This window comes from Eleutherodactylus coqui, chromosome 5 (assembly GCF_035609145.1).
Source record: "Eleutherodactylus coqui strain aEleCoq1 chromosome 5, aEleCoq1.hap1, whole genome shotgun sequence".
NCBI lineage: Eukaryota > Metazoa > Chordata > Amphibia > Anura > Eleutherodactylidae > Eleutherodactylus > Eleutherodactylus coqui.
This window is the reverse complement of record NC_089841.1, coordinates 160,115,189-160,142,872: the sequence shown is the minus strand read 5'-3', so window position 1 is coordinate 160,142,872 and position 27,684 is coordinate 160,115,189. Positions and strand designations below refer to the sequence as shown.

Sequence of the window (27,684 nt, the reverse complement as noted above, 5' to 3'; positions counted from 1 at the left end):
AGAGCATGTACAGTTTTAATACCCACAGTATGCCTTTACTGCTATGGAATAGTCTCAGAATTTAAAGGATTTCCCCTTTTGCAATGATGGGTGAAACTAGAGGCACATCAACAGCAAAATTTACATTTAACACATTGCTGTGGATTGGTTAAGACTACTGTGATGTGTGGACGCTCCTACAGCCATGTGGACACTTGTAGCTTTCATTTCTACATGACCCATAACAGACATGATGGTTCTGATATCCGTTGTGATCTATGTGAGACGTCGGCTAGGATATGTACAGTATCTGGTATCTTCTACACGTGTCAGAGAAGGAAAACGGTACTGTGTACCCGTAGCTTCTCCCAGGACAAGAAGAGAAGAAGAAACGGAATATGGGAAAGCCTGGTCACCAGCAGGAATCTGTCTGCACCACTGACATAAATGGCACAAACCGGGCCAGTGCTGGCTGCATAGGATGGTGGAATAGTACTAGGGGGTATTGTAGAAACATTTGGGGTGCGTTAATACAAAGGGTCAAAACACACTGTACACGAGAATTATTATTATTTTTAAGTGAAAACTTCATTCTAATTATTTTATAAAAATGAATTGTGCGATAATCCCTTTAAGGAAAGCTCAATAAAACACAAAAATAATTAGACATTAACATCCATAACTGCAGTCGAGGAAGAAAATAAGTAATGAATTGACATTGAACACTACAAATCAGTATTATCTTCATTTTATTACAGTAAAAGCACAAGATGCCTCCAGCAGACAAGCGGGGGGGAAACCACCCCCCACCCCCCCCCCAAAAAAAACACAGCTCCATATTGATAGAATTTGAATCCAACTAGTTCCTACATCTTTCGGATGTGTATATAGCCGGGTCCTGTCCGCGTGTGGCTGGCAGACAACTGCAGCGGAGGGGCAGGTGCGGGGCTGCATTTAGCCCGCAGGAATGTGTCGTGCCGAGGGATATTGATGCCATTTGTGCCGGGTCCAGTATCAGTATCACACAGGCCACATAGCCCCAGCAGGGAAATATCGCTGCCCTCCTCACACCAGTGTGGAATTTGTTTCGTATTTTACAGATTTCGCTCTACATTTACTTTTTCACCAATTTGTTAGAACAGAAGAATCAAATGAAACTGTATCCGGTCTGAAATCATTTTGACATCATTCTATCCCTTGCCATATAACTGAAGTCGTCGCTTGTACCGCAGCAACATCTATACAAGATGATATTTAATATGCCCTTCCAAAATCAATCAAAATAAAGCAATTTTATTAGACTAAGGGCTCATGTCCGAGACCGTGTTCTGACCGCGTATTACAAGTGCCTTGCACGGACACGCGGTGTATGCAGGCAATGGACTTGCACTGATCCATGCACACATGCGCTTATACACTGCGTGACGATATGCGCAAGCAATAGATTGCACGGATGTTAACTGCGGTTTTCATGCGCACACAAAAAAAGCAAAGAGTCAGGTACGCAGGGAAGAGGCCCAGTTTCAGTCTGTGAAAACGCTCCGTAATCACAGACCAAAATTGTATCCGCTTGTGCGAAGTCGTCCTAAAGGGTCGCCCCACTGATGTAAGTTTGCAGGAACTACCATAAAGCAACTGCTTACCTCTTCTCTCTGCTCATAGCTATGACTAAGATGTGTGGTCTTTTCAGTGAACATCATTAGCTTTATACTTCATCAGCATAAACCTTTCTTGGCCAAACCGAAGTATATGGAGGAGTCATATTTCAATAATAACATAACTGACATCTGGAAGCGGCCTTCTGTAATAATGCTGGATCGATAATCATGACTACTACCATTTCATTTTAATGGTGCTGTTTATATCAAGAATGTCTATTATTTCAGGCGCAGCATTGGGTAGTTGCACAGAGAAACTAAATGGCCAAAAATGAAAAACAAAACTTCATTTTAGCCCTAGAGGAAAGCACAACTGTTTTCAATGACATCCTGCAAAGACTAAAAGGCTTGTTAGGTTAAGTATTAGCAGTAGCCTGCTGCTCTAATGATACAAGATAGCTATGACCTTTGTATCTATATCCAAGCACGCCGGTCATTTTAGATGACTTTGTAGAATAAGCTGTTGTGTGCGCACATGAAGAACGCCACCAACCCTGGCCAGTATATGACTCGCATCATGCAGTTTTCTCCTCTGCAGTTCCGATCTCTAATTTTCAGTTTTCCTTGAGCTGGTGGGTGAAGACTAGCCATGTTATCTCCATACAATACCCACAAAAAGTGGGAGAGTCTGCTGCCCTAACACTATTTCTCATATACAGCGAACCGACATGGAAGACATTACTGAGAAGTGTGCCATGTATGTACACAAACCCAGTAGCTGTGAGACAGTAAATCACTATTAGTATCTCTGCTCCTCTCTCACTCTGCTACTCCTTCCCTCTCTACACAGTCATCTATGAGTAGCATGTAATCTGATCTGTCAGTGAGCCGCTAGTCCGCTTTCTTTACCAAGATGGTTTTAACAGTTTTTCAGTGTGAGTGATAGGGAGGAGAACCCCAATAAGGGGAGAAATGGACATTTTCTTTGGTTAGACATACTACAAACGTTTCTTATATTTGCCTGTAATACCGATCTGCACAAAGTTTGCTGAAATAACATTGACCATTTCAGTTCAAAACACTGAATCGAAATGTGCGAATATGCAAGTGATATGGAACAATTCCTTTACAAACACCACCTAATAGATGGCAGCATTCCTGTAAGTCGATGTAACAAGCCTTGTACTGGTAACAATGACTAGGAATGTAAGCCAAAGCATCTCACCGTCTCATCATACCTTCCAGGTGCTCTCCCTAAGAAGAAACTATATCCTTCCTGACCCACGTTCTAGGCCTCTCACCCAGCAATCAACTGCACACTGATGAGGGACAAAAAGAGAGTGATCTCCCCCCCCCCCCCCCCGCTCTCCCCCGCCCCCTGAGCACGCTCAGAGGAGGCAGTTACTCGAGATGAGCAAGGCTCGCTCGAGTAACTGACCTTACCAAGCATGCTCGCTCATCTCTACTAAAAATCTGTTTAAAAAAGTTTTGTTACTTTAGAAAAAAAATAGAAGGTAATAGTTTTAAAAAACCCTTTTCCCATATTTATAATAAAAAAAAAGTCTAAATACAAAAAAACCTTTCTAAACATAATTGTTATAGCTTCATCCATAAAAGTCCGATTTATCAAAGTAACACATTACTTGCCCCACATGGTGAATGTCGTCAGCAACAAAAAACGCCAGTTGGTCCCCAGTCTCCATGAAAATATTTTATAAAAGGAGATAAAAAAAAAGTCATATGTACCCCAGAATGGCACCAATAGAAGCTACAGGATGTTCTGAAAAAAAACGAGCCCTCTCGCAACTATGTTAACAAAAAAAAAAAGTTATGGCTGTCAGAAGATGGAGGCAGAAAATACAATATCTTTGGGAAAAAAATATTTTTTCGTACATATATTTTTTTTAATTACTATGGTACAGCAAGAGGAAATAAAGTATATAAATCTGGTATTGTAGTGATAACACTGGCCCATAGAATACAGTTATGTTATTTTTGCAGCAGTGTGTACGCTGTAGAAACAGGATCCCCACCACACCCCACACCCCAAAGATGGCGGAATTGTGTTTTTTTTTCCCATTTCACCCCACTTAGAATTTTTTCTCAAGTTTTTCAGGTCATTCGGTACATTACATAGTGATATTGAAAAACACAACTCATCCCACAAAAAACAAACCCTCAGTCAGCTACGTTGATTACTAAAAGTTATGATTTTTTAAAAGTGGGGGAAGAAAAACCGGTAAAGAAAAAAAAAAGGGCCGCGTCCTTAAGGGGTTAAAAAGTCTGACGGTGACTTGCAGGAATGCTGCCTTCCAATAGTTGGCGCTGTAGAGGCGTGGCTCCATCTCCCTTCTGCATACATGTCCATATCAGCCTTTGCACACACTGCAGGTGCTATACCCGAAAACCGCTGTGGAAACAGCCATGCTTTTCTAATCTTAAAACTTACCCTACATTAATCTTCTAAATTCACAATCCCTTCGCAGATGAAGTTGAAAATGCTAGGATCTAAAAAAAACCTGTCTCGTAAAAATAACCCATATACTTTATTGATGTATACGGTGTAGAATTATAGCTCCACAATTGTGGGACTAAAGACAGACTTATTACTTCTTAGCGCTGCAATAATGGACTCATTATCGTATGTGTAATATTCCAGGAGCAGCAGGAAGAGCTTTACTTCCCGGCTCTCTGTGGCTGTGTGGGAGGGAGAGAGCTGCAGGAGACAGCAGGAACATCATTAGCTCTCCCCCTCCCATTGGCACATTTGGAGAGAGGGTCTTTGTTCTACTTATGGGAACATTTACTAGCATCTAAATCATGAAGATTGTTTCTTTTCGGGCAAGCATGTGAAGATATGAGCATACAGCCACAAGCATAAATAACTGACTCTTTATACTCTGTATATCTTGTACTTTTATTTTCAGTGCATTTCAGGATTTACTTAGATCAAACTTGAGCCACAAACATGATACTTTCATGCATTTTTTAACATTACACTTTGATGTAAAATTGCATGGAGGCGTCTATGAATGTAACAAGCTTGGTATAATTTTCACAATATGCACGATGTTATCTCAATTTTCAGAATATATTTAAAGAGGTTATCTAACCAAAATCATTTATCACATAGCCATAGTGAATGGGAGTTACAGAAACAGCATAGCTCACTATCCTACGCTGTTTACACAACTCACATTCATGCCTATGGGTGTTACAAAAACAGTAGAATGGCAGCTTTGGGCACCTCAGCCAAGACCAGATGCGCTGAAACAGGGGTTAATCCATAAATATCTGAGATAGGAATGCCCCTTTAACCCCTTGAGTGGCGGGTTTCCTACCACCCTGTCGTGCCCACCAGGGCAGGTTTTTTTAAATGGTCTAATCATTGAATTTCAACTAATTTTGCAGTTGCGTCTCAAGAGCCATAACTTTTTCATTTTTCCATTGCCATGGCCATATAAGGGCTTGATTTTTGTGGGACAACTTGTGATTTTTTAAACAGGGGGGGGGAGGAAAAAAAGAAATGGGGAAAAAAGAAAAAAAGGGGCCATGTCATTAAGGGGTTAAATAATGTATTAACTTCCTTCTCTGGGTCATTACGACGCACGGATACCACATGTGTGATTGTATTTTTGATTTTTTACAAAGTAAAGGGAGACAAGTGTTTTTATTTTTTTTTTTATTATTTTTTTCCTTTTTTTTTTTTTTTTTTTTAGGGGACTTCCACGGGGACCCATCAGGACCCCTGATCACATTCCGGGGGTCCGATGGTGACAGCCCTTAACATGCTGCAGTGACAGTCCTTTACATGCTGCAGTCACAGACTGCAGCATGTAAAGGGTTAACACAGCAGAGATCGGAGGTTTTCTCTGCTCTGTTGTAAGAGCTGGTACCTAGCTGTCCTCTCACAGCCAAGCACCAAGCTCTCCCTGCCACAGAGACCATCGGCTTGCTTCTGACAAGCTGATGGTCTCTATGGCAACCTGTAAACAAAGCAGGAGATTGCCGGCATATCGGCAATATCTTCTACTTCTGTTGTTCAAAGCCCTTGCTTTGTTCTCTGTGGGACTGTGCAGGCAGAGCATACTGCCACAGCTTGTGGCATTGTGCTCTGCAGCTCCCATAGTGATACATAGCCCGGAGCTTGTCCCGGAAAATTTCCGGGCGTGCCACTCAAGGGGTTAAAGGAGATAATCGTACTCAAGATCATTCGTTTGGGTCATTGGGAACGATCGTTGTAAAATAAAAAGCACATGATTATTGTAACTTATAAATGCTATAAAAACTCTAAACATACGTCTAAGGGGCATCTTATCTTTCCATGTAAAGAGACCCTCAACAGATTGGCTCATATCAACCAAAGGTAACCAGCACTAGACGTTTTAACCGATCCATTTCATGGTCCTCTGTGCCCGTTTTTACACATGAGCCATAATATTTTGGACTCTTAGCTCCCTGAGATGAGGGAGCCTCCACATAGAGCTCTGTGTACTTACCCGGACAGTTAACCTCATCACTCTCATCCTCACAGGTTGGCCAACCATCACACTGCCACTGCAGGGGAATACACTGGATAGCTCCACTGTGGCATGCAAACTGCACATGTGTACAGCGCAGTTCTAGGAAAGAAAAAAAACAAACAAACTTATTTTAAAGCTTACAAATGGATGCCAGTAGTATGTACTTAAACAATAAAAACCCTTGAGAACATCCCCAATAATGAGCTGGCCTTACAAGTACAACAGTTTATGGACAAATAGCCATTATGCCCAACTGCCCCAATAAAAATGCACGCTTGGCTGATAGATTGATGGAGAAAAGTATTCAGTAAACCTCATTTGAAAATGTTAATACCAAACTAAAAAGCAACTAATGCTCCACCTATGATAAACAGGCAGGAAGCACCAGTGGACAGGAGTACTGGGTCTATTTGCCATGGACAATGTTGACAATTATTACAGCACTCTAAATACAACATTCTGCGCTTCAGTTATAATTATGACTTGTTTATGATTGATAGATAATTACAAGAAAATAAATTATGTAAAATTAGTACAAAAAGGCCAACAACATAAAATAATTTTATATATTTTAAGCATGTTTCTCTACTTAATGGATTTCAAGCTATATCAGATACAAAGTGGTCTCCAAGATTCTGTCAAATATGCCTTGGTGGACTACAGTCATGAGAAGGACAAAAAAAAAAAAAAGTACACCACTTTGAAATATAGGAATTTAAATATCAGGGTATTTTACCCATAAGTTATAACTGGGACAACCTCTTTAAAATTTAGGCAAATACAATTTCAGATGAACACCACATGACAAATTACACATTATTTAACAATAACTAGGCCAAAATACAGAAGCAGTTTGTGAAAAATTAAGGCCTCATGTCCACTGGACAATTAGAATTAAAAAATCCGTGCGGGTGTCCCACACGCGTTTTCCGCGGCCATCAGGATGCATTGGACACCCGCGGGTAAGTAAATACTAAGCACATCCGCCGGGCCGAAGAAAGAAGATCCGGCCGCGACGGAGGGAAGATCCGCTGGGTCCGGACAGGTAAGAATAATCAATTTTCAGGCCTCATGTCCGCGAGAAAGGAGGGACCCGCTGCAGGATTCTGCATGGAGAATCTGCGCGGGCCTGAATTTCCTAGTGGACATGAGGCCTTAGTTCACCCTTACCCTCTTAAATCCTACGGAAGCAGTAAGTCGCAGCCTGGTGCTGCTAATCAAATGCTCTCATTTTCAGTGACCATCAGCAAATATGACCACCTTTATAAAAACAGAAGTTATAATAAATCCCATTTCTTTATAAGGCCCAAGGTCCACCTGCGGATTTTATTTGCGGAATCCGCCCGGATTGCAGTCTATAGAAAGGAATGGGGCTTCCACAACTGATTTTAGGTCTGCGGATTTGATTTTGTTGTATTTATTTAGTATCCACGTGGATTTAAAATCGCAGCCTGCTCCGTTTCATCGCAGATTTCGTGCAGATTCGGCTCCATTCATCTGTATGGGAACTCAGGATCCGCAGCAATTTGCAAATACATTTAAATTCATTTGAGGATCCGCTGCAGATTTGAAGGTTAGAAGCAATTAGGGAGACCGGGAAAAGGATTGGAGGTGGGGGTTGCAGATTTTTCCCGCGGGGATGATCCGTAGTGCATTCGCGTACATCCACGTGAAAAAAAAACCCAGTCTGCGAGCATTTAAAAATCATTTGTAAGCATTTTATAAATGATCCGTAGTGTATCTGCATCTACAGCGGATGCACTGCGTGCCGTGGACATGCGGCCTAAGCCCTCATATCAATGGGAAATTCGGGCCCGCACGGATTCCCTGTGCAGAATCCTGCAGCGGGTCTCTCCTTGCCCGCAGACAAGAGGCCATAAAATAAATTATACTTACCTGTCTAGATGCTGCGGGTCACCCCTCCATCGCCGCTGGCTCTTGCTTCCTCTGCCCGGCGGATGTGCTCAGCACGCCGCCACGTGCATGCACCGCACACACTTTTTTTTTTCTTTAAACTCCTGCACAACCCGTTGCCGTGTTTTTGGCAGCGTTAACTGCCCACTGATTTTTTTTTGGGGGGGGGGGGGGGGGGGGAGGGCTTGAAGTATAAGCCCTACCCCAAAAATCAACCCTAGCTACACTAGATGGAAAAAAAAAAATATCTATCTATCTATCTGTATATCTATCTCTCTATCTCAATACTCACCTTGCAGGTGCCGTCCGGGTCCCGACCACTGGTCTCGGGCGCTGCTCCAGGCTTCCCTTGCACTGACAGATCATCTATTGCTGTAAGAGAGGTTTGAGAACCTCGCCTCCAGCAATAGATTGCTGTGACTGGCTCTCCGCGCTGGCTTGATGCCCAATCACAGCCATTCATTAACTGGCTCAGCCAAACAGAGCAGTCTATTGCTTGAGGCGGGGTTCTCAAACCTCACCTACAGCAATAGATGATCTGTCCGTGGAGGGAAAGCCTGGAGCAGCGCCAGAGATCAGCAGCTGGGACCCGGACGCCACCTGCAAGGTGAGTATTGATTGTTTTTTTTCCAGCATCCTCTGCTACGTTTTCAGCTCTCAGGGAGGCCTAAGCGACTGATCAAGTCACAGAAAATTATAAAATTTCAAGTTATTGTTGCTAAAGGCTTCCACAAACTATTTATTCATTGAGTGCATTTGGTGTTCCACATTGCTTCTGCATTTTGGTGTAGTTTGTTAAATAATCAATCACACGGTGTAAGTTGTCATGTGTTGCTGTTCATCTGAGGTTAGATTTACCTAATTTTAAAGACTTTCTAAAAAAGGACTAGATTTTTTTTTAATGCCCTGATATGTGCAACCATAGAATTTAAAAAGGGTGTACGGAGATTCTCATGACTGTATTCCCGATGGTTTTGTGTAGCAACACGTACAAACACCTGAAGAAATATATTAATCTTGTTGAGACAAAGTGGAAACCGTTAGCAAGGTTCAAGCCAGAGGTGAATGTTGAAATCGTTTTCCTAGGTCGGTTTTACATGGCCAAAAAAATCGTGCGAGATTTGTGTCTTTTAGAGACGCACAAACATGAACCCCATTGAATGGTTTCACACACACGAGTGAGGTTTCCCTGCACGGCACTGCGATGCTACGCAGGAATCACATCGCAGCATGGTCTACCTTCCTGTGAGATCACCCATTGTTATCAATGGGCCGGCGGCAGCAGCGCCGGCCCCATTGAAAGCAATGAGAGAAGATGGCGATCCTCTGTTGCAGGGTTGAGACAGCCGCGGTGGGAGATTCCCTTCATCCCTGCAGTGATGCGAGGCCGTGAATCACGGCCCTATATCGCCCTTGCCCGTGTAAAACTAGCCTTAGGCTGCGGACTGACTACCTTATTTTAAATGTAATAATGCTGATTTTTAATATGAAGAACCAAAAATATCAGTTGGCTATTAAATATGTAGACTTAGGAGCAAAAGACGACGTGATTCTTCAGCCTGGGGCTCTGCTTCTAAGGATATTGTAACGTCTCCAAGAATTAAACATTTGTCACAGACAGTATTCATACAATGGGTGCGTTTTGAAAGGTATGTAGCAGTTGTTTATACACAGTACTGTGGTAATAGCTTACAAAAAGGAAAAATAGAACAATGTACCATGACTTCCAGCTCTTCAAAAATTCAAACAAAATAAAAACCAAATCAAGAGAATCGGTTTGGGCTCCGTTCACAAATGCATCCAGAGGCCCGGCCAGGGCTCCCACCACTTGTGATGGCAGGCATAACACAATATATAACCCCAACAGGGTACAGATACCCGATGCGACTACACGCGATATTCCCCTCGGTGTCGGACATGTGTTGGCGCTGTGGGACCGATACAGGCACTCTGCTACATGTCTGGTGGGGTTGCGATAAATTACGGCCCTTCTGGAACAGGATGTTTGCCACCTATAACTCAATGTGCAGAAAATCTGTTAGCAATACTCCGCAGATAGCCCTCCTTTCCATCCTACTGGGCTCCATTAGTGCGCAAAAGGGAGACCTGCTCCGTTTCTGTATTGCAGCAGCCAGAGCAGTCATCCCTCGCCACTGGCGAACCACACAGGTCCCCTCAATGAGGGAGTGGCAGCAGGAGATGTCATACCTTGACCAAATGGAGGAGCTATGTGCAGAGCACTCCCGAGAGCCCGAAAAACAAAAGGAGAAATACAGAAAGACCTGGCAGCCCTGGATTATGTTTGAATCCTCAACAGAGGATACCAGCCTGTTTGACTAGTCTTACCCACAAGCTCTGAAGAGGACACAGGCCCTTTGGAGTTAGGGACCGACAGGAAGGCACACAGAGAGCCCCCCTTCCTATCCTCCCCACTTCCTCTTTAAGTATATACCCCCCACCCCACCCCTTTTTTTTGTTGTTGTTGTTGTCTTGTCTGAGTATATGTGCTCGGTGTGTTATAGACGAGGTGCCTTGTTTCTCTGTCATACCTGATTAACTCGCTTAGATTGTTTCTATATTCTTCCCTCTTTCTTTTTTCCTTTCATCTCTTGTTTTTCTCTCCGTCTAATGAAAGGGATTCCCATCACATAAATAGTAACACTCATTACGGCAGTGAACCCACCTCTACTTTCAGTTAGTGAAGCGTTGATATAGTAAAAGAACAGTTGATCGGGGGGAGGTGGTCTCGGGATCATCCATGGGCTAGACGAATTGACTGTTTTATTTGTTGTTCACAAGAAGATGTGCCTAATTGTTGTACAATGTGAATTGAAGGCCCTGCGAGGCCTGTTTCCATTTTCCCTTTTTTTGGTTTCCTTTTTTATCTTCTTGATATTTTCTACTTTTTGTAAAATATTTTGAAAAACTTAATAAAAAGAGATTAAACTATAACCTCAACAGAAGCTCAATAGACCCAATTAGAAGTCAATGAGGCCTGACAGTCACCATTTGGAAAGCCATGATGCTAGTGGGAATATAGCTTTATTGGCCATTTACATGGGACGATTATTGCTCAAAATTCATTCAAATGAACAAATTTAAGTGATAATCGTGCAGTGTAAATGCAAAAAAAAAGTCTTTATCGATGACCTTCAGTCAGCATAAAAACTATCGCTGCCTTCTCGTTCCGTGGAAAAGCTCCCGACTCAACACTTCACATTGAAGGTGAAGCACTGAGCAAGAAGCCAGTGAGAAGCCTGCGATCCAGCGGTTAATTCTGTCAGTGTAAACGCTCTTCGTGATCGCTGAAGACCTTAGCGGTGACGTCTGCGCTCATGCATGTTTCCCCGTGTAAAAGGGACATTTTGTGAGTAGAACAGGTGAGACCACAAGGATGTGTTTACACTTGAGTCTGCATACAATACTCAAAGCCCTTCAGATCTGATAATGGTTACACATTCAGTTATTCCAGGATGTTATAAAATAACATTTAAAAAACACACCAGATCTCCTGGGATCATCGATAAAATGTTGACTCTAATGCCATCTGCATGCCAGGCTCTCAATGGACAAGAATAGTGCAATTCTATACAATACCGCTGTTGCATGGTCCACGCATTGTACTCAATGGCCGACATGTGATATTACATTTTCCCTGTAACCGATCCCCCAGCATAAATGCTAATCAGTGCTACTGATAATATTTTCATTACCTACAGTCCAAAGCAAAGAAACAAACTAAAAAAAAAACATGCAGATAGGTTTAACCCCTTAAGGATGCGGCCTTTTTCCCCTATTTTTTGTTTTCAGTCAATAGGGATGTATGAGGGCTCATTTCTTGCAGGACAACCTGCGGTTTTTAATGGTACCATTTTGGAGACCATGATGGTTTGATTATTTTTGATTTTCAGATATCGCCCTCGCCAGTGTGAAGGAGCCCTAACTTGTATTTCATTCATTTGTTATGCTTCGGAGTCCAGTGGGAGGTCCCGATCAGTGATTGACAGCTCTCTCCCAATGCACAGTCTTACAGAAAAGCTCAATCACTGGCAGGACCACCCACTGGACACACATGCACAGAAAAATTAAGGTTTTAATCAATAAAGTTAAGCTACAGCTGAATGTGTCACATGCAACATAATGTCTAATAATTGTCTATGGGGTCAGGTTGCAATCTGTGACAAGGCAGGAGCAGAAAACCCAACTCTGTTGAATTTGATGGCAGGTCGCATGAAAGTCGTGTCTCTATAGACAATAATATGTTGCATGTGACCACGATTTTGCCATTTTCTCTTTTTTTAAGCAGTCAAATGGCAGCTCTGAAACCGTTCATCGACGTGTGTAGGCCTAGCCTTATACTGAATCTTGTACCAATCCAGATTAATCTGCTCAGATCATCTATAACATTCTGCTGGAAGAATGAATAGGATTTTCATGGTGACAGGTTCCCTTTTAATCCAGAGTACTCGAAACCGGTAGGATGGGGGGGGAGAAAACGTGTCTTGCCCTATCGAATCACCCCAATCCTTCGGATGCCATATAGCGTCCCGATAAGGTAAAGTGTGACAACTCTATTAGTACACAGATGTAAAAAAAAATTTTTTTTTAAAAAAGAGGAAGGATCATTTACAAAAAGTCTTTATTAACATAAAAGGTTGCTTAATGACACAGAGGGAAAGTTTGCAAATCTTTGCATTGTTACCATATGTAGGAAGAATGTCTACCAAAGTACATTGTTTACACTTATGGTGTATTTAGACATGCCAATTTTATGGCCTTTTCTAGGAGGTATTTATTGCAAAATTGTGGCAAAGAAAGACTACGAAAAGAGACACATAAATACAACCCAAGGGCTTATTTAGACGAGCGTATATCGGCCAGCATTTTCTAAGCAGTGCCCCCCCTTCCCTCCCCCTCACCAGCTCTCTGCCTCTCTCCTCCACTTAGGTGTTTGCAATGGGAGGGGGTGGATCAGGGCGGAGCTAAGATCTGCTCTGCCCACTCCCATTGCTGGCTATGGACAATGGGTGGGGAGGGGCGGGAACTTAGCTCTGCCCCTGTCCTGCCCACTCCCATTGCAAACCATTTGGACGGCAGGAGAGGGGCAGACAGCCGGTGGTGGGAGTGACATGAACCGCTTAGATGGAAGCGTATATTGTCCGGCCGTGAAAACGCCGTCCGATATAAGCTCGTGTAAATAAGCTCTTACTGACCAAAGTAAAAGCACTATCCAACTACTCACTACCAACACTAGAAGCATGCTCACCTGATTGCAGTCTTGCGAGAACTACTTGAGGACCTGAAATTTAAAATTTAAAAAACACTTACCAAAAAAGATAAATCATCTAATTGAAAATCAGAAAATGACGTACAAGAGAGAAAACAATGCATAAAACAGAAGTAGGACTTCTCTACATTGTATGTTAGCTAGATCAATAGGAGGTCTGTTAGTAAGTCAAAAGTCCTATGAACATGATTACTTAGATTATAATCAAAAGAGGAAATTGCCAACTAGGCAAACATGACATCTAACAACCAAAAATAAAAAAATCATAATTTTTGATATAGTACAGAAAAGGGTTAAAAGAAAGGTATTTTAAAAGGGTCGTCACACAATTGGACATTTTTTCCAAACTCCCAGCAGCTGCACAATATGTTGAATGAGATAGACGTATGCTAAGATAACTTACATTGTGGCCCCATTGCCTATAATATGCTCCCCCTCCCAGCAGCGTGCATCCTGTGTGTATATTGTAAGATTGCCCTAGCAATACTCCGGGTTATATAAAACAGAATTCTAATTCCCACAAGCAAAAAATACCCATGGGTGATATCCCCCAAAATATAAATGCTTTATTATTCAAAAATAGACAAGGACAACATCAAAACCAATTATAAAATAAAGAGGCCAATGGTGGAAGCAATACAGTGTGACCAACAGTCATCAGTATCATGTGTGTAATTGTGCATATACACACTTACGCATAGGCCTTCTTTTGGAAGTTGGCCATCCAGTAGGTCTGCGCCACCAGAACCCTATTAAATGTCTAACCTGTAGCCACCCCAACATGTTTCGTCTTATGGCGTCCTCAGCCCTGGTTGTTCACCCAGGGGACGCCATAAGTGAGACATTCTGGGTGGTCCTGTGACTGTTTCTAGACTACATTTCCCAGCAGCACACTTGTGTTTTGGGTTCCAGGCACTTCCCATATCTCCTGCTGATGTAGCTCCTCCTCCAAGACGTATGTGCTGTCGGTGGGGCTCCGGTAGCGGTTACAACAGTACTGTAATACAAAGCTACAGATAGAGCGCTGCACCTAGTACTGAGCTGTCAGTGTGGACATACAGCTCTATATACTGAGCTCGCCCAGGGCAAACCACGCATGTGCAGGCTCAGCGAGAGGCAGACAATGCTGCAGGGAGTTCGCATGGTCGACCAACCAGGAAACAACTACCTAAGGTCCTCTCCAGTGCCAACAGGAGGTAACGAGAGGGCTGGGATGGTGGTGCAATGTGGAGAAAAAGTAAAAACCATGTAGTTTTGTACGCTGAGTGTATTTTGGAAGGTTAATGTTTTGACGTGTACTACACACTGAGCCACCAATGTAATGTTAAAGTAAGGCCTCCTGCACACAGGCGGATTTGCATTGCAGCAAGTCCAGCCCATAGCATGCTATGAGAATACGTGATTTCCTGCCCACGAGTGGGAATCGATTGAGATTTTCCGCTTGCGGGAGAGAAATCACAGCATGCTGCGATTTTGTGCAGGCTACTCATGGCCGGCTTCCATTAAAGTCAAGGGAAGCCGTGCGTACCGCGGCCATTCTGCAATCATTGCAGAATGGTCGCAATGTCCTCTGTACTGCGCATATGTGCCGGCCAGCACATTTACAGCAATAGAGAAGGCCGGCGGAGAGGTAAGCTGGGGTCACCGGCCGGGCATCCTGCATGCGGAGTCTGACCCGCCCACGTGTAGGCAGTCTTACACTGTCATCTTTATTCTAATTCCTCGGGAGAAAAATAAAAGTCTAATGGTAAGTTAAATGTCATAACTTGATCATTAACTGTACAACAATACAGAAACTCGTGCCATAATAAATAGGCACTTGACAAAACTGAGGTATTTCAATGGCATAGTGAGATTGGAGGATTTGCAGGTCACACAAAGAAACCCATTGCTGAAAATAAAGTTCTACCTTGGACAATTTTCCATAATTAATAAATACATTGTTTGAGCAAATAATGCCAACAATCACATCTATGGAGCGGATATAAGAATTCTAGAAGAATATCTCACTATATATGTCACTTCTCACGTTTGCTGGATTACCGACGTAAACTTACTCAGAACTCGCATGTGCGGCGCTGTTCACACGGCAGAACTGCCTTCATTATTATTACTTAAGACGATCTGCAGCTGAGCCGGGCTCACGCGGGGGTTTGTGTTTCACCGCTGTGCAACCCGGCATTTCACTGCGTATGGCAGCTATTTCGGACTGCGGATGACGGCGTATCTCACGCACTCCGTCCTGCGCAGTCTTCTTGGCTTCTTTAAAAAGAAAATCCTGCTCTGTGGCTTGGCGCCGCTGCGTATAAACGCTGCATATACACAATGTAATTGCATTTTCATGCACACCGACAGAAAACAATGGGACTCTATTGCATATAATATGCAGTGTATATACGCAAATGTGAATAGATCAATGTATTTTCCTTGGATCCATTCACAGCGTATGATGCACACACAATACGTGATTAAATTACGCTGGTCTGAGCCTGTCCGATAGCTTAGATTTCTATCAGATTGTCCAGCGAATCCACGTGCGGATCAGCCCCATTGTAATTCAATGGGACTACTGTCCTCTCTGGCTTCTCTGTGCAGAGTTCACAGCAATAATGAACATGCCGTGTATTCTTGGTTCTGCACTGCTATTTTCTGGAGCGCGTGTATTGGGTATAAAATTCCAGCAGAGTGTCAGTGGATACTGTAGGGATCAGGCGCAGAATGCTGTAGTAAATCCTACAAATAACAAATCTAAAAATATCAAATCTTTATTGAAATCCCTGCATACATGCTGAAAATGGGTAAAAGCATAAAAAAAGAAAAAAAAAGGGAAGAATCTCATTTCTCAATAATACCAATACACATCATACTAAAACGATCCACTAATAAAAAATAAAACGCATAGTGAGATAAATCCATCCTGTACATCTAACAAAACAGCTTAAACAGATTTGAACCAAACCCTAGTAACATAATCCAAAAATAAAACACAACACTACAGCAATACCTGCCATATAGTAGATCAATACAGACTCATATATAATGTAACAGGAGACGGCGTCAGCCCTTCGTTCTTCTCTTCGTCAGGGGGTGGGGTCATACTGCTTACCAGCAACTTAAACACAAAGTGTCCACCTGTTTATACTTCACTTAAAGCCATACTACCCCTCTGACATGGCTCAGAGTATATAGCGTAATACCATACAGGCACTAACAGACATCGCACCCGCGAAACACCGAAGTGAGCGGCCGCGTCACATCTAGATACTTGAATGTATTGTAGGTTGTCAGGGACGCTGAACGATTAATAATCAAGATCATAGAATGGAACTAAAAGGCTCCGTTACATAAAACTAGAATAAAAAAAATATCACTCCAGAAAAATGCAACACTAAAAGCGCCAAAATCCATCAGTATTCTCGTTGCAACAGCCGCTGCATAAAGTTATCTCCTCGAATATTATTGGGAGTAGGATCAATTCCACGGACGCAGAACTACTAGATCTGAATTGTAGAATAAACGGAAATGTTTAGGAATTGTTTTCAAATGCTCCACTACACAACCCCCCCCCCCCCCCCCCCCCCCCCGCCTTTATACCTCATACATGCTCCCCTAATCTCCGGTCCCTTGTAGTCAGACCGATGTATATCTTGTGACACGGGCAGACCTAATACACAACACATTTAGTATTACAAGTAATGTGCCACGTGATTTGAAGATTATGCTGACCATCTTAATCAGTGAACATATCAAGTCGTCCTTTCGTGTGGCGCAGAGTGTAAGCTCTTGCCTACGACCTGGAGGTTGCAAGTTCGATCCCCACATGCGTCAGGTAGCCGGCTCAAGGTTGACTCAGCCTTCCATCCTTCCGAGGTCGGTAAAATGAGAACCCAGCTTGGTGGGGGGTAATTAAGTAATAATTACCTGAAAGCGCTGCGTAATAAGTTGGCGCTATACAAATACCACAATTATTATTATTATTATTATATCAATATTGGTACATTTGATGCGCCCCCTACAGGAGGAGCAGCCTCATTTAGGACTCCTTGAACCAAATTTAAAATATGGTGGAATTGGCTCGAGGTGACTCTGTACGAACAAGTCTCAAGTTTTTAGTCCTTCTATATGTAACAGAAGGAACAGGTGACACAATTTGTCTCAACATGGAATCAGCTAAACAGGGTTTCATTAAATCCCACCGTGTACGATATATGGTAAGAAATCTCACATCATCTCTGTGTATCAATCTTAGGTTGAAGCGTTCTAGATCTATCGGAGAATGCCGCTCTAGAACAGGCTTTCCATACGGACCTTTTACTATAGCCCCAACCAAGGAAACGTCTCAATGCATCAGATTGTCTTTTGAAATCCTTATTGGTTGAACATGCTGGTCCCAGACCCAAGAACAGACCCATTGGGATGACTTGTATAGTCTGAATGGCAGGACAAGACGCTGCATGTAAGAGTGCACTCACAGCATATTCTGTTTAATAAGATGATCATGTAAATTCATCTTCTCTCTACCCCATTAAGCCGTTAAACGAATGTTAGGATCATTTTGAATTGTTATAAAATTCCTTAAAATCGTCGTCGATGAATTGCAGCCAAAAAAGGAAGCCGTTCCATCAAGCCTGCATGATATGACCGAAAAAGATCTCTTTTCCTGCAGCCCCAGGAACAGGTTGGCATATAAGGGCAGATGTGCTGCCCCCATCGCCATACCCTGGGACTGTAGTTAAAAAGAACCATTAAACGTGAAAAAGGTATGAGTCAACACAAACTCATGCCAGTGCAATTCACTGCCAAGAAGGTCGAGCGCGACTCGCTCGTGTGAATGCACTCTAACACCGATTGTTAAGGCCGCCTGCAGACGGGCGGAAATTCCGCAGCGGGATTTCCCGCCCCTGGAAGCTGTCATAGGATTGCGTTAACAAACGCAATCCTAGGCAGACGGCCGGGATTTGGCCGTGCGGCATGTTCTATTTCTCGCAGAGCCCAGCACAGAAACGTCACTCACCGGCCGCCGGCTCCGCTCGTGAAGGAGCCGAGGGCCGCGGCAGCAGGTGAGCGATGCGCTGCTCTCTGCAGACGCTCGGGTCGGGTCCCGCTGCAAAAATTCTCCTTCAGCCCCGCAGGGATGTGAGGCTATCGCATCCAAGGGCTTCACCTTGTTCGCAATGGGGCTGGCGGCAGCAGTGCCAGCACCATTGAAAATACTGGCGAACATTACTATCTCCTACTGTGGCTGACACAGCCGTGGCTGGGATGAAGGGAAACCCTGCAGTGATGCGAGGCTGTTTTTCAAATGACAACATCTCGCATCGAAGGGTTTCCACATGTTTTCAATGGGGCCGGCAGCAGCCTCACATCCAGGAGTTTTCAGAAGGTGATTGTCGGGCTGTGAATCATGGCCCAATATCGCCCTCGCTGGTGTGCAGGAGCCCTTAGGCCTCTAGCACACTAGCTTTTTTCATCCATGTGTAGTCCCTTAAAAAAATAAATAAAAAAAAACACACCCAACAGACTACATATGGACGGCATGTGAACCCATATTATTCTATAGTTCAAAACACATTACTGAGTCTTTGCACGCAGAGATGGACTGTATGAAAAACGCTCATCGAATACAGTATCCATAAACATTCGCCCTTTCAAGTCAATGAGGGGAAAAAAAAAAAACAAGGCGGCACACGAGTGCCATCCTGTATGCTCTGTGTTTATTTTAAAAGATGCAGAAAAAAAAACAAAACTTGGACTTGTTTCAATTTTGTTTATACAGATGTGAAAAGCACACGGCATACCGACACACAGACCGAATACGGAGGCCATACGGAGCTGCACACATGACACACGTCTGTTTTCTGTGGACACAACAGGTGTTTTTTCTGAATTTAGAATGAACTGTGATTTAAAAGGGGTTTAGAGGTCATTCTAGGGCACAGTTACTAACATTTTTGCATTTACAATTTAAAAAAAAAAAAAGGTTTCTATCTCCAGATGTTCCAGGACTAACGTAAGACTAACACCTTCTTCAACAGGAGATCATTTCTCTGTGCAGAGCACTTCAGTAATTGCTGTAAACTGGATACACCTACCAGGCCTGTATGCAGCGGAGCAGAGAACCACGACGGAGCTCCACACTAACATTAGTCCGGGAAATTCAGGGGCACATTTTGGCATGGAATCTGCACCAGTTTTGCATCCCACTGCTTTCCATGGGAGCGGGCTGCAAAATCTATACAGCGCAGACAGTTTCTGCGCACAGATTTGAAACCCATGTATGGAAAAAAGTAGTGACATACCACCTCCTGATATTGAGGTGGCACCGTATCCAGGAATGCCATTCAGATTTGCCTATTGAATGGGACTAAATCCATGTGCACATCCACAGGCCTACATGTGCATAGCCGTGGATTTCTGACAGCTGATTAAGGTGTCAGAAAAGTCTGCATCAGAGTGTGAACATACCAGAAGTGTAAAAACAAAAAAGGTTTAAAATTATGGGCTGCCTTTAACTATAAAAACTTTTTGGATGACAATCCCTTTAAATGAATTAAATTCAAGTGATACTGAACCTTTACCCCAACCCTATATATCAATCTACTCATCCCCTTCCGCTCTATAACATGATGCCCGCAGTTTGCAGCACATGCTCAAGCTGATAGGTTCCCTTTAATTCTTGTTGCTAATATTTTAAAAGACTTTAAAAACTTATTTTTACCTTCTCTTAGTCCCCATAGGGAATGTGAATTAGCGATCTTCAGGAAAGTACATTAAAAGTCAAAACTAATAACAGCTCTGCCTGATGAAATCCATGGTAGCCTGGAGCCATGGCAACTGAACACCACCCTGCGATACGGTGGGTGGTGGGGTTGATCGAGTGTAAGGACCTCACTAGCCAGCCATTTAAATGCCGAGGTTAAGTGGTTAAAACGGTGTCTGTTTTGCAGCCTGCACCAACCACATATGGAGTGTACCCGACTCCCAAGCCCAATCCATACAAACCCTGTGGACATTCACCATACATGTGCGGCAGATGTGAAGAAGGAATTAATGGATTTCTTAGCTCTTGAAATACCCATGTGCATTTCATCCAGGCTGCACTGGCTTTGTTGGTTTCTGAAGCATGTGGAAGGCAAAGGAGCTGTCAAAAGATCTGGGAGCAAAATTAGATCAATCAGATAAATCAGAAAGAATATCAAAAGATTTCTAAAGTTTTGAAAGTGCCAGTCAGAGCTGTTCAAACTCTGATCAAGACTTAGAAAATGGGTCATACATCAAACAGCACTGAGACAAGCCTCAACGTCCGGAAGAAAATTAAACAAAAAACCCCAAACAACAGAACTTTATGATCACAACCATAAACACTATTTACCTTTTGCTGCCCCTAGATACGTGCTCCAGCTCCTCCAGCATGCTCTGCTAGGTCTCCTCTAGTTGTCCCCCTGCCTCATCGCTAGGTGAGCATGCACACAGTAGCATCAGGACTGCCCTGCTAGCTCCTCCTGTTCTGGCCAGCTGTAAGCGTCACTCGGTTGTCACAGGTACAAGCAAGTGTGCCCCCGAAATAAACCACTACCAATGGTAACTGGCCACCTGATGTTCTCCCATTCCAGGATCATTCCCACAGGATGTCCCTCCTCCCCAGTGTCTACAGTCCCCCGTGCAGGATCATCTAACCAGCCGATGCCCTCCCAGCCCAATGTACTTTCTAAGTCAGCCTAGTGCTTTATATTAATGAAAGACTGTTTTCTTCTGCATACAGAAACTGTACAAGCAACGCAAAGCAGAGCAAGTGTGCTGCTGGGAATTGTAGTTATTACATGCCGCTAAAAGCAGGACCAAATTCTGTGTGTAGCGGTTTACACGTTACTTACTATGCCACCGGGATGCGGTTTTTTTTCCATTTTCAGTTTTTCCTCTTCCCCTTTAAACCTTTCAATGCCAATCAAGGGAGACTACAGTATTTCAAAAGGGGGGGAATGTCCCCTTTCATCACGTTACAGGGACCCATACCTAGTATGGGCAGAAAGTCCAGGGTTCATCAAAAGCCCCCAGTGGTGTCTGACCATTACTTAGGTATGCCCCAACAACTGCCTATGTACTATTAAGACGCAGGCTTGTGTACTGGAATGTAGAGTAATGCCAGTACCTTTACACTTGAGTCCAAATTATAAATCCTCCAAAATTATTAGGGGGGGGGGGGGGAATGAACAAACTTTACTAAAATAAGTTTAACTGCTTATATGCCATGGTCACCGTTGAACACAACATCTAGGCAGTTAAACGGAATTCTCATATCTTGGCTACTGCAGGCAGGGAGGGGAGAAGCTGTAGAACACAACCAGCAGCCACCAGATGGGCATCAAATCTGGAGTGAGCTTTATTCATTCCTTGTGCACAACTTTCAAATAGCTGGAATGGAACTAAAGGTAACTGTGCATTAAAGGAATCACGTTACAGGAGTAACAGAACTGCTAGCTTGTAAGTAGTGCAACTTTTGAGCAACAAAAGGAGGGTCAACTGTTAATTCTGATGAGAACCTACACCTCCATATCCCATAATAGTGCCTTTCAGTGATCCCCTTAAAGGGCTTTTCTGACGATCCCGATATTGGTGGCAGTAGGATGACACCTGGAAAAAAAAGAAAAAATAAACACTCACCTCTGGCTGCATACTGCTTCCCCAACCACCAGGGGCTGTGGCTACAGTCTTCAATTTACATGGGCTGCAGTGACAACGTAGGTTGTTTATCCATGTGCAGGCAGAGAGGGACATCCACAGTGACGTCCCGTAAACCTGCCTCCGAGCTCCTACATTAGAAGCCCATATGACAGGTTTATGAGATGTCACCAGGCCTTCCGGCTGAGTGATGTTGCCTGTCAAATGCCACAGCAGTCCAGTGCCACAGTCCATATATAATAGTTTTATATAGTTTTGGACATAGGGGGACAAACTATATAAAAATTCTAAAAATCAAGAAACCACTTTAAAGGCCCCCAGTAGTAATAGCGACCCCCATTAGTAGCCCCAGTAGTAATGCTACCGCCTTAGTGGACCTCCAGCCACCTGAAAACCATTTAAACTTACTCGCAGGAACGCAGACGTCGGGGGAAAGGTCAGAGGTCGCACCGATTACAGCAGTGGTACCACTGTCACCAGAGCAGGACTGCAAGTGAGATAAAAGCTTGTTGTCGGGAGAGGCGGGAGATGACTCCTGCCGCCTGGACAGCGTCCCAAGTCCAAGACTGTCCCGCAAAATCCAGACCATGCACACAACAACAAAAAAAAACAACTAATTCCATGTGTTACCACATCATGAGGTGTATGTACTTAAAACTACCACCGATTTCCAAATAAGGAGGATGAGAGCAGTCTGTGTAGTTAAAGGTAAATCTCCACAGCCCAGAATATGCTGAAACAGAAGCTGCAGGAAACTCACCCAGCAATAGGATCCCATCTGACTGCTGAGCATTATGCTGACACTTTACAGACACGGTCAGCATAATACTCGGCCCGGCCAATTTGTTCACACTTTATGCTAGACAGAGTGCAATGTGAGCAAACTGCTCGCTAAATCTTGGATGCATGTACAATTTTCCAACTCACTGCCCAGGTTTTAAATTCCTCCTGATGGTGCAGATATCACTGTCAGCAACTAAACGCTTCACGCTTCTGACGGAAGCTGCTCCGTGTTGGCCAGGAACATTTTATATTTGAGAATACTTTTTTACAACTTCGTACCACTTTTTTGTGGCAGGAAACCGCACAGATTATAAAAAAATAGTTCCCCCCCCCCCCCCACCCCCCCAAAAAAAAAAAAAAAAACATGAAGAGGGTTTTGTTTTGTTTTAGTCAAATACAGTGGATCTTAGAGAAGGGACAATCTCCCACCGCTCCACAGAGCAATATAGTGATCCAGGTTCAGTGCAACTTAGATACAGCAGAAAACCTGGAGGAAGCGTCGTGCCATTAGGGCGTTGTTTCCCAGCAGGTTTTACCTGTCATGCATGCACCCCAGGCACGCCTCACTTGTGAAGTCAATGGCAGTGGGTGGCTACGAATGCGCACCATCACTCCAACAGGACCACCGGAGATAGTCTACGCTGATATCTCTAAAGGTCCCAATGAGTGGGGGTGCGCATGTGGCCACCCACTGTCAGGCACTTCACAACTGAGGCGTGCCTGGGGTGCATGCATGACATAAAGGGTTGTCTTATAACAGGTTTTAAGTAAAGAGAGAAACTACCACCCAGACAAATTTACATGACAGAAAACTTTCTGAAAGTTATCTTAAAGGAACCTGTCGGCTCGCACACACTGTCCAAACTGCAGGCATGATGTTATAGAGCAGGAGGATCGGAGCCGATTGATGTATAGATTTATGGGGAACGAGTCAATATAACTTGGATTTTATTCATATTTATCTCTGCACTTTCTGAGTTGAGTGATCTGGTATTATTGTATCTTGAGGCCACCAGAACAACTGGTGGAGTCAAGATTAACAGGGGGGGTGGGTGACGCCCCCTGTACCTGATTGGCTGGACATCTGGCTTGGCTGCAGGTCCTGGCAGCCCAGTAAGGTCATGTTGCAGCTGCAATCCAGGGCGACCTGCATCTCAGTTGCCTCAAGACCCCCGCTCCAGGAGTGTATTGGGCCAACTGAAACCCCTTCCGCGCAAGCCTGCACCTCCGTTGCCTCTCAGCCTCCGCTCCGGGCGTGCATTGAGCCAGCTGTCTTCTGCATACTCCTGCTGTGTTCACAGAGCGTTCAACTGGTATACAGCTGAGCGCTCCGAGCGGGGTATACAGAAGAAGACAGCTGGGGTGCCGTCTTCTTCATACTCTGGCTGTATTCTCCAAGAGGGATACCAGCTGAAACAATAGTATCAGCGGTATCCCACGGAGAACTCAGCGTGCGTGATAAGGCTCATCATTGTCTTGCAGCTAGCTGAAAGACAACGATGAACGAACTGTTAACGGAAACTGCATGATGGTGGTGCATTTAGTCACGATCATCATTTAAAAGATGGCTTTTGAGCGATAGTCGGTGTCTAAATGGCACTTAAGTCATTAAATAACTTGTATTGTTCTCTTAAACACAATGACACCCGTTAGTTGTAAAGCAACTGAAAGAACAAAACCGTGGCACAGAAAGTTATAAACATGTGAAGAGTCATATTAACCTCGACTACATTAGGAGCGAAGCTCAACTGCTGATGGTTATAAAAAAAATTCCAAATTCTAAAAGGGTAAATTACTTCTGCATTGTATGTATGCTATGGTATAGGCGTATAGATGTATATGTCGCCCATGGGCTCCCATGTCGAGACTGCCCCACTTCACATGGCTGAAAAGCTGCAGACTACACCTTCCCGGACGGATGCTAATACTACACCAGAGCGAATGACCACATGGCTTTTTGACATAAAAACAAAAAAAATATATACATGAAGATAACGTCATTTTTAAAAAGTAGTTGTACAACAATAAGAGATCAATGCAGTTTTATAGTAACATTCTGGTAGCACTAGTTAGAAAATGTGATGGGGCTGAACTTTCACCCAATGTAGTACTCCAGGGTAAAGAGTCATTAAAAAGTCCTATGCCTTCACATGTATCACTGATTTATATTAAAGCGACCCTCCGGTTTAGGGACAAAGTTCTGCCCTGGGACCAGAGAGGGTGGGGGGTATATGACCTGCTGCGGTCCTGCAGCTCCTCTAATCAGACAGTTCCGGGTTCTACTTCCGACCTTCGGAGATGGCCAGTGTAATCTTCAGACTCCCGAATCCCCACAGGGCACTGGTAGTGTTAGGTTCCCTCCAGACAAGCCCATTCTCGTTTGAACGAGCGAGTGACGTCACTGCTAACTCGTTCGCACAGTCCGGTTAGACGAGCAGAGGCATCGTTGGCTCAGTCACACCAGAATCGTTCAGCCCCGTTATAAGTGAATGCAGAGACTGAACATTGCTGTTTATACTAAACGAGACAACAATGGTTTTTATGCCTGCAGAAAATGAATGATTCTAATTTGTCGTTTACTTTCGCTCGTTTGAACGATAATTCGTTATATCTAAATACAGCATTTGAGTACCAGTGCGCTACACCTGCTCTCATTGGCCAGAGCTGCTCACATGATCAAGACTGGGCAATCAGAGCAGTGCAGTATAGTTAGAAAATTGCTGAAGCCATCTTGAGTAGTCAATAACGGGGCACAGACCAATGGGGGAAATTTACTAAGTCCATCATTTCTGCCGCTGGGTTTAGTAAGATTTCCCCCCAGGTGCAGGCCTCTTTGTGTATGGAGCAGCCCGCCTCCTCTCTGCGCCTGGTCACCACCAGACATGCATTTCAGGCAGAATTGGTGGCATAAATGATACATAAATCTGTCAGGCGGCCATGACCCCTCCAGATAAGCCCCGCACAGATTTCGAAAGAGCGTTGGGGGCAGCGCAGGAGGAGGTGTCGCAAAAAACCTATTTTAACCTAGACTCTACATACCCTTTTGGAGGCGTCGTAATAGATCTTAGTGGAGGGCTGATCTCCATAAATTATTCACCCCTTCAGTAACGCTCAGGGATTACTATACTGGAAATCTGACACAACATTCAAAGCAAACTGGGTTGTCCCACTATAGCACCTATCCACAGGATGAGGGATAAGCGTCGGGTCAGCGGGGTTCTGAATGCTAGAATGGGGGTCTCCTCTGGTATCGAGCGGCAGCCATGTGTGTACAATACAGCTCCACTTATCTCTCCAACACGGCAGAAGCGCTGTACTCAACTATGTCCCATGGAGATGGATGGAGCTGCAGCGGGCGGGATCACCGCTCCAATCACAGGGAGAGACTTGGCATCCGTTCTCATGACTGATGCAGAGCCCACAGGTGCGATCCCAGCAGTTATCCAGTCTGTGGCAAGTTACAAAATTGTGACAATCCCTACAAAGCGGTCATATCAGACCAACACCTGTGTGAGCACATGGCAGTCATAGAGGGGCACATCCCGCTCAGGGCTCCTTCTAGTTTACAGCCCATGTAAGGCTTGACTAAGCATGGGAACACGCAACAGCGGGCACTGTTACCACCTACTGCCAAACTTGTTCTCTGCGCCCGTTGTATTGAGGGAATATAGTAACTGCAGTTTTTATTCAGCGGGTGACTGCTGGTGTTTTACTTCTCTATGTCAGTTCTGAGCTCCACCGCATCCTGGCCTCCACCTCTGGGATGGTGATCACTACTGGAGCCGTGCCAACTGATTGGTGGATGCAACACGGATGTAAAAATCTGCATGTATGCAGCAACATCCCATGTAATGTGCACATACACACAGCGGAAAAGGTGCAAACGCCCCTGTGAATGAGCCCTAATGCTGTAAGCCCCCACCAGTCCTACATTACACGGGTGGACAGCTGTTTGAATAGCGGGCACGTCATACTGCATGTGCCCTGCAGGGGTAATGAATGCTGAGACACGGCAACAAGAACTGACCAGCGTTAGAGAAACCGGACTTACAAAATAAAATAACAAGGGATAGCCTTCATCTAGAGCGGGGGACGGTGGTCCTGGGGCATCCCAGTGGTGATCCAGAGCGGGGGACGGTGGTCCTGGGGCATCCCAGTGGTGATCCAGAGCGGGGGACGGTGGTCCTGGGGCATCCCAGTGGTGATCCAGAGCGGGGGACGGTGGTCCTGGGGCATCCCAGTGGTGATCCAGAGCGGGGGACGGTGGTCCTGGGGCATCCCAGTGGTGATGCCTACCATCAGCCAATATATTACCACGTATGACCGATTCATCGCTGCAGATCATCTGGAACAGAATGGGCAGCCTGGCGCCGGTCACATCACAGCCGTGTCATGTAGAGTCTGCGGCAAACGTCTATTCTTTACTCAGGGATTTCACAGGCCGGCTCTAGGGCGGAGCAGACAGGCTATGACCGCGCCTGCACGGCGTATGACCGTGGCCGTCCCCGGCGTATGACCGCGGCCGTCCCCCGACGTATGACCGCGGCTGTCCCCCGACGTATGACCGCGGCTGCCCCCCGACGTATGACCGCGGCTGCCCCCGGGCTGTGGGGCAGACGCCTCCTTTGGCTTCAATAGAAGCCATTCACGGCAAAATACAGCGTGCTGCGCAGTTTCTTCTGCACGTGGAACACGCAATTCCTATCTCAAACCAATGAATAAAGCGAGGTTCATGCCTCTCAATGCCTGCATTGTGCCGCGGCTCCTCCGCCAGACGGCGATCACAGATTCTGCCCGTGTGACTGCGGCCTCAGGCTGGGTTCGTGCGCTGACCACGCTGTAACAATCCTCCACAGCCGGCCATGATGCCGCTCACATAAAATTGGGTGAGATACGTGTGCATACACGCCAAAACGGTACA

At 44.6% G+C, this 27,684-nt stretch overlaps 1 protein-coding gene across 2 annotated transcripts in view; it reads right to left on the bottom strand.

Moving 5' to 3' along the window:
- DGCR2 (DiGeorge syndrome critical region gene 2) overlaps positions 1 to 27,684 on the bottom strand; it is a 46,019-nt gene that overhangs the window by 17,350 nt on the left and 985 nt on the right. The window contains exons 2-3 of one of the 2 annotated variants that reach the window (XM_066603533.1): positions 13,281 to 13,313; positions 6,077 to 6,199 (exon numbers count right to left, since the gene is read on the bottom strand). In XM_066603533.1, coding sequence (XP_066459630.1) covers positions 6,077 to 6,199; positions 13,281 to 13,313 — 156 coding nt within the window. The remainder of the gene's footprint in view (positions 1 to 6,076; positions 6,200 to 13,280; positions 13,314 to 27,684) is intronic. The other variant, XM_066603534.1, reaches the window with a different exon arrangement.